Below are 20,979 nucleotides of genomic sequence, written 5' to 3'. Positions count from 1 at the left end.
GACATCTACCTATCACAAGCAGCGTAGTTTTGCGCTGAATTAAAAAATGACAATTTATAGTTTCTGACGAAGCGTTACAGCAGCGCTGAATTATCGAAGGCACGGATAGTTTGTTATAGACACAGATATATAAAACTTTATATATAAATAATATAAAATTACGAATCGCTACCAATTCTCCCAATTTTTTGTCTCCCCAATAATTAATTCTCCAAATAATTGGCCCAGGGGCCAAAGTTTTAAATGAGGCCCCTGTACGAAAAAAAAATTAATGTATATAATGTGTTCTGGGGTGAAGTGACCAGCCGACGTCATATGAAAGTATACCAAAAATGATGAAGAAATACCCTTTCAAGATTGGGTCTAACTTTTTTATTTTTTAAGTTATTCACAGTTAACTTTTTTTTATCAAAACCATACATATCAAGCATTTGTTTATGTAGGTATCTTCAAAAGTTTTCAACATTTTGATGTTATTTTTTTTTATTTTAAAGCTATTTAATTGTCCTATCAACATGCGTACATCGCACTCCGATGTACGCAATTGAACTAGAAATGTGCTAATTATTTTTATTAAATTAAAAAAGTAGAAAAAAGTTGACAAAAATTAGCATTTTTTAAAGAAAATCGTGTATTATTCCAAATAATTTATTACTTAGTTTGGGTTTTTTGTTTTTTATATTATTCTACTGAATAATCAATAATACCTAGAATACCTACCTTGAGAGTTTAGTTTTCATAATATATTCCTCTTAATCGTCACAACTTGGTTTTCCTAGGATTGAGTTGGTTAATTGGTCGTCAATCGTTTAATTTTATAGGTATTACTCGGTAAATTTTAGTTGTCATAATACAAAAAACAAAAACTCATAGTTCATAATAAATTATTTGGAATAATGCACAATTTCCTTTTAAAAATACTAATTTTTGCCAACTTTTTTCTCTGTTTAAATTTAATAAAAATAATTAGCACATTTCGGATTTAATTGCTTATGTCAGTTGATAGGACAAATAAAAAGCTTAAGCTTTAAATTTAAAATAAAAATAAAATTTCGTCAAAATGTCAAAAAGTTTTGAAGATACATAAACAAATGCGTGATACGCATGGTTTTGATAAAAAAAAATTAATTGCCCATAGCTAAAAAAATAAAAAGTTATATTCAATCTTTAAAGGGTATGTCTTCATCATTTTTGGTATATACTTTCATAAGACGTTGGCCGGTCACTTCACGATAGATAGATATTAGGTATATAGCAATAAATAATGAATAATGTATCACTTTATTTATAAATTATAATTTACAAGCTTTTTTCCTGGCTAAATAATCATCTATTTTTAGATTCTGAGTGGAACGATGAATGTATTGAATATTGATTTTACAATGTGTGTGTTTTTTTTTATTTTTTTTTGTGTCTGTGTACTCGAATACACGATAAGTAAGAAGTCGAAATAATGTTTCGGTTTTCAACTTAAATATCTTATTCAATGGGAAAGTGAATATTGTTGGTGCATTGGGGAGGTCAAAATTTAAATTCTCAGTAATTTTAAAAAGTGCCGTAAAAAACGAAAAAAAATTTAGGTAAAACGGGAATTTTTGCGCAAAATTGATTTTTCACAAAATTGACTTTAGTTTTTGGTGTAACTTTAAAACAAATGATCGTAGATACATGCAATTTTCACTGGTTGTTTATATTTCCATTTTCAATACATGATACAATTTTCAAAATATTTTGATTTGTTTTGAACTGTTTATGGACATTTTAAGTTTCCAATTTTATTAGTTTTTTTTCTATGAATGTCGATAAAACTTTATTTGTTGAGTAAAAGTACTTGAAAATTTAATACAAGGCTCCTATTATATTGTTACAATGACATTTAAAAAATATTAAAAATCCTTAGTCATAATTTTTTTTATAAGGATTTTAAGATCGAATTTTGACAAAATTAATCAAATTTAAAATTGAATAATTATTTTGTACCTAGTTAAAAATTTATAAAATGTTCAACTTTTATATCTAAAGATTGAAAATGTAAAACAAGATTCCATGTAAGTAGTTAATTCTGTTACCAAAAAATCTAAAAACTACATAAGCACAGTTTATTTTTATAATCATTTTAAGTTCAAATTCGGACGAAATTACATACTAAAAAGCCTAGAGTAACTATTTTATTGTGATTGTATAATATCATCCATGGGTACTCGAAACTTCTATAGTATACTATTATATATCTATGATAGTATCAAGGTTTGTTGTTGATGTATAACGCGTTATAAGTGATTAATTTAGAATTTATTATAGGTACCTATAGGTCAATTTTTTTTTTATGCCATAGATACATAAGTATATAATATGTCTATTATACCTAGACTGACATACCGTATCCGCTCAGAATCGTTTTTCTTATACAGTGATATTAAATCATTGAATTCAAATTTAATACCATCCATTATACAGTGATCCATTTGTAACCTGTTGTACAGCAGAGTGACATCCACTTGCCCACCTTTTTTTAGATGATTTATGCAGTGTTATATAGCCTATAACGAAAAAAGTAATGGTCAAATCAGAAGCCCCTAAATAAATTCTAATTATCGAGGCCCACCATGGCCCCCCCTGCCCCCCTTAATCCGGACTTGAGGGTAACCAGTAATTTTCTGAAGGGAGAAATCTACATATACGTACCGGCCTATATAATGTTGTTGTTAAATACAATTGTACACATGATATGATTAATACTCAAATACGTATAGTATATCTATATAAGACCTATATACTCAGACCCGGCTCTGCAATCTACATATACACGATCTGCCCCTCCTTGTTTGCGCCAACTGTCAATGGTAATTGTATAACGTTTACAAGCTTAAAAAACGACTAGGTACCATCGTGGCACCGTAAACAGTTCTTCGCAGTAATATAGCCATATATATATATAGGTATTAGGTATAGGTATATTGTATAATATGTGTAATAGCTCAATTAAAATGGATTTAGGTACACGTATGTCAATTTTGTATTTTAATAGACTACATCCTGTTTACGTATAAATTAATGTATATTAATATTATATGTATAATTTATAAAACTGTGTATTATTCAATTTATGTTTATGGGGAACAAGTATTATACGTTTTATTTATACGTATAGGTAAATTAATTACTTTATGTTAACAAACAACATTACAAGGAATCTATAGAATGTTATGCGCGCAGTGCTGCAGTAGTTGTTTGGTCAGTGAATAGAGTAGACGGCACTTACTCTATCTAAACAGTATAGTTACGTGTACATACTATATTATACATAGTTTTATGTAGAAGATAACAATTATTTAAATTTGTTGTGCCGTGTAATAGTGAGAAGAGCGTATCGCGTATGAAACATCTATATTCTATGTATTAGCACCGGGTTCACAATTTTTGTTTTTTTTTATATAAACACAATGGTGAACATTCGATGATCACGACAATCTCTGGAATTTCTTGCGATCGTGTTTATCTTATCCAACCGAATGCCTCAATATAATTTATAAGTGCATTGATAGTACCTATATAACTATATATAGTAGGTATATATACCTATATGGTCAGTGAGCTGCACTGCCACAGTATATAATGGATGATCTAGACCAATACATTGACAGTTACTCCAAACAACGATGGAAAGTTTTCGTCTTGTTGTTGATGGCCGGCACACCGGGTAGGTATATTCAATGCTATCCAGATATCGTCATATGTGTTTCTGGTCGACAAACCTTCATACTGGTGTGATATACCAGATCTGAAATCAGCAGGATGGAGCGACCAGATGATCATTAATGTTTCTATGCCGTAAGACTAAAATACTTTTTATAAGTTATAGTTAACCAATGATTAGTGAAATAAGTACCTATGCTAGGCTATACTTAGCTGCTATAGGTTCAGGCAGTAAATATATACTATATAGGCATATAGCATAGACATATAAATATGAAAATCATTATATGTCTATTGTCTATAGTATATTATATACACCTCCATTCATAAGTCTATTATTTTAAAAATTGTTGCGATATTATAAAACTAAATGCAAAGTGAGTACAAACTGTCCAGAATTTGACTGGTTTGAGACGAAAAATACCTTGATAAACTATATGACTACAGTTACGAAAGGCCTGCCAAAATAATCCAATAGTTGTATGCAATTGTATATAATCAATATTTGTTTTAAAAAAACCTCTGCAACTATATACATACATATAGCTTAAATCTCAACACGTGGTAGCCAATGGCAATTGGGAAGTGGCCGAAGTGAAGAGTATGCGTACCTAATACCTATATGCGTATTACAAGTATTGTAATCCCAATATGCCCATTACATTTTAATAATATACATGATAAGTACATCATCCTTCAATTGTACTTACATTAATAATTATAAAAAATCTAACTATTTAAAAAGGTCAGTAAAAAAAAAAAAAAAAATGCCTATATCAACTGTATCATAATTAAACCAACACCTCACTTCACTATTATATTTGAATTAGCAACAATGCTCTTTTATTTCTATTGCTAAACTCTTAGTCAGTTTCTAAATTGGCTTATTGTGCGTTGTCAACACCTGGCATAGATACTAAAAACCTTTAATTTTCCGGCATCGAAATTTATTTATACTGAAATGTTTATATGTATTATGTATATTTCGTCTAATCGTGTTTAAATTTATGATTCAAGTATAAAAAATATAGGTAGGTAGGTATTTCTTTTTCTTTTTGTTAAAGATATTATTTTTGTATTATGCTATTAATGCTAAATAACTAAAGTCTACAAAAGCAAATAATTGAAATAAACTCCTTCTAGACATTTTAAACCACTTAGATAACTGTTATAATAGTTAATACAGTATACTACGTAATTTCAATAAATTTAAAATATGAAATAACACTGCCACTACAAGTATACCGGAGTACCTATAAATAAACAATATGCATGCATTTTTAAAGACGCACAAATGATTTATTGATATTATTTTTTAGACATCAAAAATATTCATCAAAAAAACTTGAAGAATGTTCTTATTACAATCAAAATTATTCAATATTTGCCAAAAATGGTTACAATTGGTCAATGAATAATTTAGATACTGCTGATTCTAAACCTTGTCAGTATTATAGTTACAGTACCAGAGAATCTGTTGTAACTGAAGTATGTAAACATTTCTTCAAAATAAATAATAATCCTAGAACATTTAGTATAGTATTTTGTTTTATTAGAACCAATCTATATAATGTTTTAGTGGAATTTAGTTTGTGATAATGTATCGATGAAGTCCAATGTCCACGCCACTATGGCTTTTGGAAAGTTTGTTGGTGGACTTTTATTTGGTTCAATTTCAGATGTATATGGCAGGAAGTTTGCTTTCAATTTGGCAGCTTTTATTTACATGTTTTCAGGACCATCTGCTGCCTTGATTGATTCATATGTATTATTTTTGATTGCGAGATTCTTGATAGGTGTAGCTGGATCTGGAATTTATGAATCATCGTATACAATATGTAATATTAAAAAAAAACATATAAGGATAATATTAAAAAAAAATAAATAAAAAAAATACTTTATGTTAGTAAAATTAAAACTTTATGTTAATTTTAGTGACTGAGCTGACAAGTGGTAAGACTCGTACTTTACTTTGTCTTTTGATGAATATGTCGTATCCAATTGGTTATATTTTGTTATCAATTATTGCTTATTATGTACGGCCGTGGAGAATGTTGCTTTTAGTTTTGTCTTTGCCCATATTTGGATTGTTGATACAATGCTGGTAACAACTAACAATTTAATTATTTAATTTTATATCATAATATTTCACTATTTATATTATAAATTTAAATATTTGAATATATTGATATTTATTTAATTGTTTTTATAATAAACATTAACTAAAGGAAATATTAAAAATTGTTTTAGGTTTCTACCTGAATCTCCTAAATGGTTGATGTCCCAAGGTAGAACTAAACAAGCTTGGGTGGAAATGACTAAACTTGTTCCAACTGCAGTTCATGCAAACATTAATAATGATGGCCAAGATAATATAGAAATTAGTAAGGTTAGTCAATCAGTAATTAACATTTGTTTAAATTAAGGATTAAACTATTAAAGTAATTAATTTTTATTAATTAATATCAATTAGTTATAACTTAAAACTTATAAGTATGTATTTAATGTTTGCTGTACTACAACCCTACAATCATCCAAGAATTAAAATAATTCAATGCTTATAATTTATAAAGTTCTAAAACTTATTATAATACTAATTAAATAATCGCCAGAAACTTGATTTTTATATTATAGGTACTGAAATTCTTAGAAAAATAGTCTGATTAGGAAAATTAAATTAAAATTACACGATGTTGTTTAAAAAATTAAAACACTTAAAGACTTAAAACAATTAATAAATAATTTTTAAAAAATGTTATTTTGAGATGACGTTAAACTATGAAAAAACATTTTAATATATTCCGAAAAAAGGACTAACGACTAGTAACGAGTACCTTGCACGAGTAGTGATGAGTATAACATACAAGTGTATAACATAGAAACAATTGTTAATTGTATAATGTTTTCTATGGCATTAAAGTGAAAATGCTCATTGCTTATAAATTATAAGTTATACTATATATATATAACATATTATTATTCATATTTTAATCTTTCAATATTTTGTAAGATGTTTAGTGATCACTTTTATAAATAAATATATTTTTTTCAAACAAAGTAGATAAAAAATTGTAATGGGAAATTTACGGAGATCTTGTCAGCATATACGTCATTGTTTTCTACACCGGACTTGTCAGCAAAAACAGTTATTTCTTCATTTTTTGGATTATCTTGTGGTTTATCGTATTACGTTATTGGTAAGTCTGATTGGAATATTATATTATATATTTATATAGATAGCGTAGAATATAAACGTATTTTATCTGTTTATTATAATCTTAAATATTCTAAAATAAATACTGAGCATAAATTATTGAAATATTTTAATCATTCTTTCATGAAATCCAATTAATTTTGTTTATGTTATTAATTAGCATTGAACGGGGATAATATAACTGCTGATCGTTACATATACGTTGCGTTAAACGGATTTGTTGAAGGTATATCATACGCGTTAACTGTTCCTTTATTTCTATATGTTGGACGCAAAAAAGCAGTTTCATCCTTTTTTTTCGCATCAGGAATATTGCAACTGACATTATTGGCAATACCACTTGGTATTAAATATATTTAAAACATCGATTTTGTGAACCATTATTTTATTAGTAATTAGTGTTTATTTTTTTTTGTTCTTAGAAAAGGCAAACATTTTATTATGCGTGACTTTAATTGGAAAATTTTTCGTAAGTGCCTTGTTTTCAGCCATTGTACTCTACGTATCAGAATTATATCCAACTACAATCAGAAATACTGGTATCGGAATATTATTGACATTTTCTCAAATAGGATCTATTATTGCACCATATATAGTCGAAATATTGGTATATAAATAATGACATACGATGACATGCATGACTACGATACTTAATTATTTAAAATGAAAGTTTTCAATTTTTGATCAATATATTTGTATACTTAAAGGGAGCTAAGGCATGGTATATTCCGAGTACAGTGTGTGGGACACTTGGTATCTTTGTTTCAAGCTTGGTTCTGATGTTGCCCGAGACAAAGAAGACAGTATTACCAAATACTCTAGAAGATATGAAAAACACTAATTCCGTCAAACTTAGCAATTGTTTTAAATTTTAATTTTGAAGTGGCTTTCTCCAATTTTTTTCTTCCTCGTACAGTGATTTTATATGTTATTAATTTTATATACAGTTCATAATTTGCGGTAAATCTTTGAAGTTGAGAAGGTAAATTTATTACATGCATTGTTCAGATGTATTTTATTTGCTTGAGGATTGAGGAAGAAGGATGGACAACAATAATGACATACATTTTAATAATTATTTACTGAATAAAAAAAATGCTACCTATAATTATATTACTGTTGGAGAAATACAGGGTAATTTTAGTTGTAAATAAATATCTAGTTTATTTGTATTACTACTTAACAGACTTGGGAAGGTAGTATTCCGAATACTGTATTCAAAATAATTTTTAAGTTTTTCCGAATACTTGTTAAATACTTTTTTTCAAAAGTATTCAGTACGGTATTTTGGATACTTTTTACAAGTATTCTGAGTACAGTATTCGGAATACTTTTTTAACGTCCAATATTAATTTGATTATAATAATGTTAATTTATTATAAACACAGAATTGAAAAAGCAATATTTTTTCATTGATATCTAAATATACTAAAAAAAGTATTCGAATGCATATTCTGAATACTTTTTTTTAAGTATTCAGAATATGTATTTGAAATACTTTTAAAAGTATTTTACCCAAGTCTGCTACTTAAATAGTTTGACTAATTTATAGTCATAGTTGTATACATATAAAAAGTGGTGCAGTGCACTGTACCTAGGTACTTATTATAATTTATATTTATATTATTTTAAAACTTGGTACAAACTAAGTGGCAGTGTGAGTACATAATATAAGTACTTGCAAGTTGCAAATATATTAATATATATATGCTATGTGCATTGCTGTAGATATTCGTAAACTTGGTAAACCTACACCTACCTAATGTTGCGAGTCAAATTTTAAATCAATATTTTCTGTACATATATTCTTGTAATTTTTTTTTATGAAACATTATAATTATCAACGACACAATTACATACCTATAGTATTTATGATATTGATTAAATATAAATAAAATTTAATATTTTAATTAGGTACCTAGTGGTTATTGGTTATTATTAGAGCTCGAAAGTCGGAAGCTAAAAAACAATAAAATATGTGTAAAGTGTACCTAGGTACATACTATAATATAACGAAACATCTTAAATATACAACAATTTTTTTTATATAAAATAAGCTACATTTATTTGGAAATACATATCAAAAAAAAAAAAAATTCAAAAATAGTAATAATATGCATTCTTTTTAAAAAATATTTTTATTTTTAAATTTAACTTTAATATTCCTACCTAGGAATATAGGTACAATAAAAATAATTATTAAATAAATAGTGTGATTCAAAATATAGATGTCCATGAGGGCATGAATTTTATTTTTATTAAAATATATTTCTTATAAAATTAACACTTTTTTCAATATTTGTGCAGGTCTCCTTGTCTAAGTAGGAAATTTACAGTACCTAATAAAATAATTTTGCTCCATATTATACCACGAGTTATATTTTATTAAAACATGATAAAAGCATTAAGCATTTCAACACGTTTACAACCCATATAAAGACAAAGAATGATAAAAAATATTTCATATTTTATACTTACATTTTTTTAAGCTATAGCGTAAAATTAAATAAGCAAAGTGATTCTTTTATCATGAATCACTCATTGCTTTGAAATGTTCTCATTTTTTAATGAAAATATTTTTTTCACATGATTTAATGTCATTAAAAGAAATATATTTTTACATTTTTACATTTTTTTTTATGTTTTCTTATTTTCAATTTTGTTCTTTTTTCCTTGTTCTTTATCCTTGGTTTTTTTCCGGTATTATTTTATTTTTGTTCCTATGGGCTATGACCTATGACCTATGAGTACTATATTATCAGTATACTGACTCCTGTAATACACTAATACTGACCATGTAACCATTAAACCATGAGTAAGTACCTACTAAAATAGCTAGGTACGAGGTACCTATATGTGTTATACCTACATATTTTATTTACCTGTGTACCTAATATTATGTAACCATGCATATTTTAATTTATAGTTTTTATATTTCGTAACATATGTTTTAAGTTTTAATATATTTTAATATTAATTAATTTAAATTTTAGTTAAAACTTACATCATACATTTTTTCACATGTATTTTTGGTGGTGATATATAAACATTATAAACCTATATAATTTATTTTATTTATTTATTTATTTCAGCGTAATTCAATTATAATACAATAATAACTATAATAATATTAAGAGCTGATACGTATACAAACTGAACTAAACTCGTATCTAGTATACGGATAATTGTAAAGTAACTTGTAACTTTAAATGTATAAGTACCTACCTACAACTGTAACTTGTAACCGGTTAAAAATGTCCAAAATATCTTTTAACTAAATATAGATACTCGCACAATTATTGTATAACTAGTATTATGCTACCTATACGATATGTAAATAATCTAAGCTAGGTTGTATTTACAGATTTTTTTTCTCACAATAACTATTAAATTTGAGCCCACTGCAGATATTATATATTTTGTATATTATTTGTACATTTACAATCAATATATGGCAGTATATATACATCACTAATCACTGTAGAAAACAGTTTTACAGTTTGACCTTCGTTTATATAACGCTATATATAAGTATATCAACTATCATCTATTATATATGTCAATTATACAGTACATAATATATATACATTATACGTTGTATTTTAGTACTATATACAGAGTATCTGTGTCTGTATGACTGTATAAGTAATTAAATCGAATAACGACTAAATATTGTCAGTTGCTAACAGTTTAGCGAGGGTCATAGTCATGCATGATGCAAGTACTCAATATAGCCTCACAATTTGATAAATTGATAATTTAACAAAATACATACCTAATCGTAGAAATAATAAAAACGATTTAAAAAAAATTACAATGTTTATATTTTATACTTATAGGTGTATGCATAAAGAAAAATAATTAAAATTTCTCTGTAACCTGTACTTTATGTAGAGTGAATGTAATTATTTTTCGGTCACTATTTAAGGTTAAGCGTACCTATGATCAGTACTCAGTACAATATATTAAGTAGAAGATAATATTTCAATTTGCCCGGAAACAAAATAATAAGAGGTAAGATAGTATAATATTTAAATTTAATAAGTAATTTTAAATTTAAGAATTCCCATAATTATTATATAATTATATTTTATAGCTAATCACAATACACTGCAACATAAGGAATACTTATAGTTAGGTATTCTGGATATTAATATATAATAATAATATTATACAGTTCTTGTTTTAAAACAAACTATATAATATAATCTATAATTGTTTGTAAGAAGTTGATAATTTTATAGATAAGCATAAGATTTATTATAATTTATCATAAACAAATTCAATATAGCTATTTATGTATTAAAAACAATATTTTCAGTCAAATGACTCAAATATAATAATTACAAAAAAGGTATATACCTATTTTGATTGAAGACATTTGATTTATTTTATATTAGAAATAAGACGAGAAGGGCTCACTCCATGAAAATAGTATTATATATAAATATAAATTATAATAAGTTAATTATTTGGAATTGACATGTCATAAAAATATATTGATATTTAGTAATAATTATTGATTTCGAGTCTTCGAGATGTGTTAAAAGCAAACAAATATTGAAATATACCTACTTTAATTTCATATTTTACTTTAATCCTGAAAAAATCTATTATTTCAATGAAAAGTATTAATAATTATCCATATAGAACATAAATAAATTGATATAATGCAGAATTCATTTTAATGATTCAAAATTCAAATGTACCTAGGTATGTGTTGTCTCCGTTTTACAAATGTGCAATATAAAAAAAACTGTTTTGCGCGAGACAACTTTGCTCCCCTGTATTTATAGTAAAATCACAGACTAACCAAAATTCCACCACGCATAAGGATCAACTTTCTCAGTGTCATAGTGCTTTCATTTTTGTTTATAATATTAACAAATCATTTTTAATAATTAAATGAAAAAAACAAAAAAAACTGAATGTTCTCAAACTAATAACTTTAAATTTATTTATGTTATTCAAATAATTAAAATACTACGACGCAGATTAAGTTTTTCCCTATGCACTGTGGAATTTTGGTAATTCTAATATAAATACAGAGGGAGTAAAATTGTCCCGCACAATTTAGCACTAACAGTTTTTGCTATGTTGTACCTACTTTTGTAAGAAGGAGACAACGTCATAATGTGCGGGTGTGATGTACTCTTAAGTCTTAATTTAATTGTGAAAGAAAAATATGTTAGTTACTCCTGAACAGTACATTTTAAATATAATTGATGTCCTTTCGCCTGCTACTAAAATATACGAATGTCGGAAAAAATGCTTTGAATAAATAATAACTTCTAAATTAAAATACCACTCAGCCAACGAAATGTCAGCCGCATGCTCGAATGTATAAACGCGTATAGTATATTAGTATAGTTAGGTATTAATCATTAATGTATTATTATTATAGTTAATATTGGAATAATTAAATTTTATACCGCATCAATCATCATCATATCGATAAAAAACCTATCATTTTGTTTATGAATTTATTTTATAACATAATATAATATAATACCTATTATACAATTTTTAAAATTTTAACCCAGTTTGCGAATTTTTTCATCAATTTTTCTTTTTAATGTGATTATGTTTGTATGAAGTTCTTTCATGATTGCATGATAAATAATAACATTATATTTATAATATCAACGAAAATAAATATTATAATATTATTATTGCAGTATAAAATATACAATGTACCTTATACACTTATACATAATATATCATAATATACTTAAAATTTATAATATTTTATATATTATAAAAACAAGGCTAATAATAATAATTTTCTCAAAATTACATAATTATTATACCTAGCTACTACTGTCTATACTGAATACTGATACTAAAGGAGAGTATTTATCATTTTTTAGAAATAAATTTTAGTGAAGGAAGACATTTCGGAAGGATGAGTTGTGACTTGTGATCCCCCTCTGTGTGCGTCAAAATGTGTACTTGTAACTTGTATTTTATATTTAACTATTTAAGTTCCTTTTACAGTTTTACGCGATTTTGAGTAGAAAACTGAAACAGAAAACTGATGAGTTTTTAGCAATCTATGCTAATCAGTAATCAGTAATGACAATAATCATTACATAACACTGATTGCTATTACAGTATTACCTAATACCTATAGGCTATAGGTGAAACATCAATTTTTAAAAAAAGTACCTACAAGTTCTAGTTTGTTAGCATTATTATTAGCCATTACTAGAGATAGGATGTTGATGACTTTAGTATTATGTTTCCTTTGATCTTATATAAATACTATCTTAGTTAAAACTTCGTTTCATGCTCTATTGATTCAAATTATTAAACTCATTCGCAAATTTAGGCATTTTTAGCTATAAATGAATTTTTTATACTTTTAGATCATTTTTTCCAGGTTTTGGACAATGTGGGGCAATTTTATGAAATTTTAGATTTGAAAAAAAATGTACGAACATTTTTTAGGTAATTTTTGTATTTTTGAGGTAATTTTCTATATTAATTAGGGCATTAAAGTATTTTTTTTTTGGTCAATTTTGATACTTTTTTAGGTAATCAACATCCTATCATTCCTATCTCTAGCTACTGACTGTGTGTCAATGTAGCTTTTACATCTCAGTACAAGTATGTATACAGCATAGAGACATACTGCTATAAGTGCTAATTATTAAGAAGTACAAACGAATAAGATACCTGTAAGTTTTAAGTATCGTACAAATATATAGGTACCTATGATGTAGCATGTATCTAGGAACCTTTTGTCATTTTATATCGCTACACTTTAGTATTTTACAATATAACTTTAGCCTTTAGTATTTGAATAATTAATTTTGTTAATACTTACCTGTTTACTGAGCACAAATGAATCGAAGTTTAAATTTAAAATTAGGTACCTACCTTTAACAGGCTATATTATATCGGTACTATAACGGTTTTTCAAACTCATTGACCATTGTGGTAATTTATATTTACAATGCATATTTTATAAGTATTAGAAGTATTACCATAAATACTGTATATATATTTCTAGTAGTATTATAAATCAATGGGATAACGAATTTATGGCAGAGGTGATTCTGTATTGAAATGTAATTGTTTCAATGTTTCAATTTACATTAAATTTATATAAACAATAGCCACGCATAATATTATTATGCAGATTACCTAAATACACGCGACTGAATTGCATTGTATTAAAAAAATATATAAATAGCATATTGTATTTGCAATTCTAAATAAATTAATAGACAATAGGTACCAATATATAATTAATAGTTAGAAGGTGTGTAGAATACTTATACCTATGTGTAGTTATTTTTATGTTGGATGTTAATTATGTTGTATGTTGGTGAAATTTAAAGGAAAATAACGATTATAATTTATAATTACCTATATATTATAATACCTACCTATTATATATTATTATTACCTATAAACTAATATAAATGAAAAATATAATAGGTACCTAAGTACGTAGTCAGTCGCAATTATAAAACTGTTCAGGTCTATCTATAGATGGTTTTCTTTTTGATGTTCTAAAAGTAATTTTGAACTATTAATTATTATACCTATATACCCAGTGGCGTATCCAGAATTTTTTTCAGGAGGGGTTATCATTCATTTTTGACGAATTTAATATGAAAATAATTTATGGGAGGGAAGGTGTTACAAATTATTCCCCACCCCTTGGCCCTTAGATTCAATACCTATACTATATAAGTACCTCCTACAATTACCTACTACATAATTTAAGAGGTACCCATATAAATATAACTAGCTGATCCTACGCACTTCTTGGCCCGTAAAAAATGACGACTCATATAAAAATTGTGATTGTTTAACTCCTTTTGGGTGTACCTCACCTGCAGTAAGTGCAACTCACTACTCAGTCACCCTAGCTAGTAGGCAATGTGCGAAAATTCGATTTGATGCATGCTTCTACCTGATCTGCCCGATTAACCAATGTCAACCAATAAAAAATAAATACTATTTCTATTAATTATTTCTCCTGTAACCAATAGCATACATCTATAAACAAAAATTTCCATCGTAAATCTCAAAATCCCTATTTGAGCACCTCCCCGGGCTCCAATTGGTCGTAGCGGGATGATATTTTAATATAATTATTTTATTATCTTAATAAGTCTAAAATAAAATAGAATAAATTCAAAATATTTCTATAAATATAATTATAGATATTGTATATTATAATAGTCTAAGCAATTAAGCAATAATTTATTAGGGTATAAGCAATTTGGAAATAAACTTAGATCTCAATGGTAGGTACCTATAATATAGTAATACAGTACTATAATTATTGCAAAGGATTTTGTAAAATATTGTGATAATATTTGTCTTAAACATTAGGTAATTATTTTATTTTTATAATTGCAATTGCAATTACACATACATCTATAATTGTATTTATGGAAATATTTTTATTTTTGGAAATGTATTCCGTTTTATTTTATTACACATTATAAATAAAAAATAAAAAAATAAATTCATAATCCAACAAATTTTTAAAATATATGGGGGGGGGGGGGTCTGCATTAAAAAAATATATGAGAGAGTTCTAGGGTAATGTCCTACTACACTGAAAATAGTCTGACGAAATAATTATCCTACATTCGAGCAAATTGCAAAGCATATTGGAGGATATTATAGTCATTTATTAATTCCATATACCTTTTTTTTTTATTTTTGAACAAAACATAATATTTACAATCTGTATTTACATGTTATACAATAAGTAAATGTGATGGGGATTGATTTACAGGAGGGGGAAGTTGCCCATTGGCGACACCCCGTGGGAAGTGATTTAAGGAGAGAGTAGGTCCCTACACCAGGTTTTTTTCAGGCGCCTGGGTGGATTACCTGGAATATGATTGGATGATAGTTGGGTGATTATAGGATTTGAGTGAGAACTGAATGTTTTGTGTGTTTTTTTGTAGGTGATTTTGGCAAGGCTGTTTAATGTTGGAATGCAGATGTCTTTATGAAGTGATTCATTGGTAATATACCAGGGGGCACCTGATATTAGACGTAGACAAATATACTGAAATGCCTGAATTGTTCTAGTATTTGAGGGTTTGGCTGAGCCCCAAAGTTGTATGCCATAGTACCACATGGGTCTTAGAAGAGCCATGTATATTGTTCTATTGGTTTTTAATGAGAGCTTTGAGCGGAGTAAGGGTCTGAGAAGGTGGAGTCTTGAATTGAGAGCTTTACGCTTCTTTTTTAAGTGTGGGCCCCAAGTGAGGCGTTTGTCGAGGATTAAACCCAAGTAATTAGTTTGTGTGGAAGATGGAATTTGTACATTGCCGATAAAGGTTGCGGGACATTCTAAGGATCGAAGTGTGAAGGTAATTTGAGAGGATTTTGATGGGTTAACTTGGATTTTCCAGTCGTGAAACCAGGTGTTTAGCACAGTTAGGTGGTTTTGGATTTTTTGGGCAGCTTGGATGGGATCATTGTCAGTAGCAAGAATAGCATTGTCATCCACGAACGTACCAAGTAGTGTGTTTTCGTTTAGAGGTAGGTCACTGGTAAAGACATTGAATAGGAAGAGAGCTATGTCACTGCCTTGGGGAACACCAGCAGTTGCTATTTGAGAGTTGGATAAGGTGCCGTTCATTTTTGTGACAAATGTTCGTTGGTTTAGATAAGATTTAATTAGTAGGTAGTAAGGAGCAGGCAAGAAGGATTTTAATTTAAAGAGTAGGCCAGGGTGCCAAACTCGGTCGAAAGCCTGTGCGATATCTAGGAAAATACCAATGCAGATTTTTTTGCTCTCGAATGCTAATGAGATTTGATCGACGACTCGATGCAGTTGGTGGATTGTGGAGTGTTTGGATTTGAAGCCGAATTGGAAATCAGGAATAATTTTATTATCTGTGGCAATTGTTGTAATTCTTTTTAGTAGTATTTTTTCAAATAGTTTCCCTACGATAGACAGAAGGCTTATAGGACGGTAAGAGGATGGGTTTTTGGGAGGTTTGCCTGGTTTGTGGATGAGTATTATTTGAGCATGTTTCCAGATAGATGTCATGTAAGAAAGGCGGAGTATAGAATTGAATATATATGATAAAAGTATTATTGTCTTGGGTGGTAATTGTTTTAAAAATGGGGCAGTTATCAAATCATGACCAGGAGCTTTGCCAGTCTTTAAATGTTTTATATAGAAGAAAACTTCATTTGGGGTAGTGGGTTTGGCAGGCATAGAGACTGGTAGTGGACTATCTAAGAACTCGAACACTCTGGCAGAGTGCTGCGGATTAGTTTGTATAATGTTTGGTTTAAAAACTGTAGCAAGGTGTTCGGCAAAAACGTTGGACTTTTCAGCATCGTCAGTGATTTTAGAGTTATCGGGGCGACGAATTGGAGGAGTGGGTTCGTATGTCTAAGGATTTTTTTGGTTGCTTTCCAAAGCGAGCCGTTTGTTGGATTTAGATTAGAGATTTAGCTTTCATAGGATTGATTTTTGTGATTTTGGAGTTGTCTTTTAAGTTTGTTGGTTAGGTTATTAAAGATCCGCTTGTCGTTAGGGTAGCCTGTGATTTTCCATTTGGCACGAGCTTTTCTTTTTTGTCTTAAGAGTACATTGATGTGGCCCGGGAGTGGGTATTTGTCCAGAATTGTGTTCGAGGAGGTGGAATAGTTGTTACTTGGGCGTGAGGACAGTTTGGCCGCGGATTGGATCATTTCTACAAATGTGACAGAAGCTTGCTCGAGGTCTTGGGCAGTTTTAAGAGGTATGCCTAATTTTGTATTGTTGCTTAAGAACTTTTTGTAGGGGGTCCAGTTTATTGGGCCTGAGGTCAGAGAAGATCTTGTTGGGATTTGGTTTGTTTCACCATCAATGACTAGCTTTACTGGGGTATGATTAGAGGAAAGATCAGTGATGTTATATATAGCAAGGAGTAAGTTACTTGGGGTGGAATATATGAAGAAGTCTTGAATATCTGGATGCCTATTGGTGTGAGTGGGCCAATATGTCGGTCCAGTAGGTGCGATGAGTGACCATTTATAATCGGTAATTGTTTTGTGTAGGATTTTACCTCTTGGAGAGGTGGAGCGGCAGCCCCATAGTGGGTGTTTGGAATTAAAGTCACCACCTGCAATGAAATTATTCCCTAGTGAGATAAAAAGTTGAGCAAAATCTTGAGTGGTGATTTTTTGGCTGGGAGAACAGTAGACTGAAGCAAGGGTTAGTGGAACATGGTTTGGGGAAATTTGGATAGAAACCGACTGAAGGTTGGTTTGTGGATTGATTGAGTGTAGGTTGTGAACTAGGTTAGTGGCAATGATTATGGCAGAGCCTGCATGAGCCGTGCCGTCCGGGTGGTCTGCGCGGTATATTGAGTAACCAGGTAGTTTTAATTGAATTGTTTTAGTTAGGTGAGTTTCAGTGATACAAGCCACGTGGATATTATTTTGGATTAAAAAATTATGTAGTTCGTGTTTATGATGGGATAAGCCATTTGCATTCCAGAGAATAATTCCATATACCTAGTTTCAAAATTTATTCCTATATAGGTGCAAGCAAAATGGTCAATGATGGTTGTAACTACTTGTAAGGTGATGTGAGGTAATAAGCCACGGCCACTAAGCCTTTAAAGTGTTGAAGTTGTACTTCTATAAAATACTGCAATATTTTAGACGTTTTATTGTTGTATGAATACAAAAATTGGTATATAGGTACACAATCTACATCTACCTATCTTACAACTTACAAAAGAGTTAGTACTGAGTACCCATACTATATTCCCCGTAAGTTTACCGAGTTTTATTTTTTTGCGCACGCAGAGTTTGGTGAAAACGTTGTGACAATACAGACATACAGTTCACTGTAGCTCTACAGTTTCACGCCGCAAGACACCACGGTGTTACGTAGTGAACTGTATTGTCACAATGTTTTCACCATACACAGGGCCGGCGTTATACAATTTTGTCGGGGGGGAGGGGAGGGGGTGAGATCAAGTATTGCCGACTGAAATTTAATTTATGCCGACTCATATTTTCTAAAAAAAAAAAACTACGTGAAGTATAAAAATTCCTGGTTTTTCTGTGTTAAGGTGAAGTAAAATAGTTAAAACAAAAACAAAATAGGGAACTAAAACATTTTAAACCATTTTATGCATAGTTAAAATAATAAAATATTTGTTACTTGTATTTCATACAGATGTAAAGATACAAGGCCGTCGGAACTATTTTAAGATCTAAAAAATAAGTCGTGTATAAATAAATCAATCAGTGTTTGTCAATAACTCAAAAAATTAAGTAAATAATAAGAATTTTTTTAATTTAGCAGACGGCAGATGGCAGTACATCATAATTAACAAAAATATTACCAGATTACCTGAAGTATAAAATACGAATATTGTATTTCACGTTTATTTATTATGTGTTATAAACAAATGTAATAATTAATATTTTGTATAAAAAATGTTTATTACACTGCCATGTTACATGTGTAATTACTTATTAATTAATTAACTTATCATAAATTGAAAATGTAAAAGCTAATAAAATAAAAAACAGTCATAACAATTACACATTCCATGCATTCGAGTTTAATTTGTTTCCGTTTAGAAGAATACATTTTTAAAAAAAATTAAAAAAAGGTGGGTAAGTGGATTTCGCTCTGCTGTACAGTAGGTTACAAGTGGGTCACTGTATAATGGATGGTATTATAATATAATTTGAATTCAATGATATAATATCACTGTATAAGAAAAACGATTCTGAGCGGAGACGGTATGTTAGTCAAGGTATAAGACATAATATTATATTAGGTACCTATAATAATTTCCAAATTAATCATATCATAATATTTATTAGGTACTTATAACGCGTTATACATCAACAAAAAACCGTGGTACTATCATAGATATATAATAGTATACTTTAGAAGTTTCAAGTACCCACGAATAATATTATACAATCACAACAAAATAACTAAAATAGTTATCCTAGGTTTTTAATATGTAATTTCGTCCAAATTTGTACTTAAAATGACTATAAAAATAAACTGCGTAAATGTATTTTTTAGATTTTTTGGTAACAGAATTAATTACTTACGTGGAATCTTGTTTTAAATTTTCAATTCTTAGATACAAAAATTGAACATTTTATAAGTTTTAACTACAAAATAATTTTTCAAATTAAAATTTGATAAATTTTGTCAAAATTCGATCTTTAAATGCTTATAAAAAAAAATTGTGCCTATGTATTTTTAATATTTTTCAACTGATATTGTTAACAATATATCAGGAGCTTTGTATTAAATTTATACACTTTTTGGCCCAACAGATAAAACTTTATTGATATTTATAGAAAAAAAAAAACTAAAAAAATTGAAAACTTACAATGTCCGTAAACAGCTCAAAAAGAGTCAAATTATTTTAAAAATTTTATCGTATATATAAAATGCTAATATAAACATTCAGTGAAATTTTCAAGTTTCTACAGTCACTCGTTTTTTAATTACAACAAAATAAGAAAATCGTTACGTAAGAAATCGAGTGAATATCAAATGTTGTAAAAATATGAATTTCAAACGCCCATAAAAATTTAATTTGAGTTTCTTATAGACATTTTTTTTTTGGTAAAGGTAGATTATCCTATAAGGAATCTTGTATTACATTTTAAAATCTTAGATTTAAAAAGAAAAATTTTTATGAATTTATAACTCGAAATAATTTGCAAATTTTCGTGATTTTTCCATATTTTGTCATTTTTTGAACTTTAAATGCTTAAAAAAAAAAACTGTGACTAACGATTTTTAATATTTTTCATCTGCCTTTGAAACAATATACTAGGAGCCTTCTATTAAATTTTCAAGCTTTTTTATCCAACAAATAAAATTTTATTGATATTTTTAGAAAAAAACTAAAAAAAAATAGAAAATAAAAATGTCCGTAAAGAGCTCAAAATACATCAAAATATTTTGAAAATGTTATGGTGTATAGAAGATACTAAGATAAACATTCAGTCAAAATTTCATGTATCTACGGTAATTTTTTTTAAAATTACGACCAAAAACCAAATTCAATTTTGTGAAAAATCGATTTTGCGTAAAA

The 20,979-nt window shown here is 28.2% G+C and overlaps 2 protein-coding genes and 1 long non-coding RNA gene across 3 annotated transcripts in view; 2 read left to right on the top strand and 1 right to left on the bottom strand.

Annotated features, from left to right (window-relative positions):
• The window catches only part of LOC103309672, a 5,137-nt gene extending 1,376 nt beyond the window's left edge, over positions 1–3,761 (bottom strand). Inside the window, exon 1 of the mRNA XM_008185726.3 lies at positions 3,756–3,761. Within this exon, the coding sequence (XP_008183948.1) occupies positions 3,756–3,761 (6 nt within the window). The remainder of the gene's footprint in view (positions 1–3,755) is intronic.
• LOC100162228 (solute carrier family 22 member 8) lies at positions 3,216–8,065 on the top strand. The gene is made up of 9 exons (XM_008185716.3): positions 3,216–3,831; positions 5,016–5,184; positions 5,276–5,534; positions 5,632–5,800; positions 5,947–6,085; positions 6,758–6,893; positions 7,071–7,253; positions 7,333–7,517; positions 7,618–8,065. The coding sequence occupies exons 1-9, from the start codon at positions 3,809–3,811 to the stop codon at positions 7,783–7,785; spliced, it is 1,431 nt and encodes a 476-aa protein (XP_008183938.1). The 5' UTR covers positions 3,216–3,808; the 3' UTR covers positions 7,786–8,065.
• A 1,886-nt stretch (positions 8,066–9,951) lies between these two features.
• On the top strand, positions 9,952–15,029 carry LOC115034097. The gene is made up of 3 exons (XR_003839491.1): positions 9,952–10,924; positions 13,293–13,360; positions 13,447–15,029. It is a non-coding gene; the product is annotated as an uncharacterized LOC115034097 (long non-coding RNA).
• The last annotated feature ends 5,950 nt before the right edge of the window (positions 15,030–20,979 follow it).

This window comes from Acyrthosiphon pisum, chromosome A2 (genome assembly GCF_005508785.2).
Source record: "Acyrthosiphon pisum isolate AL4f chromosome A2, pea_aphid_22Mar2018_4r6ur, whole genome shotgun sequence".
Classification (NCBI taxonomy): domain Eukaryota; kingdom Metazoa; phylum Arthropoda; class Insecta; order Hemiptera; family Aphididae; genus Acyrthosiphon; species Acyrthosiphon pisum.
This window is presented reverse-complemented; position numbering and strand designations above follow the sequence as displayed.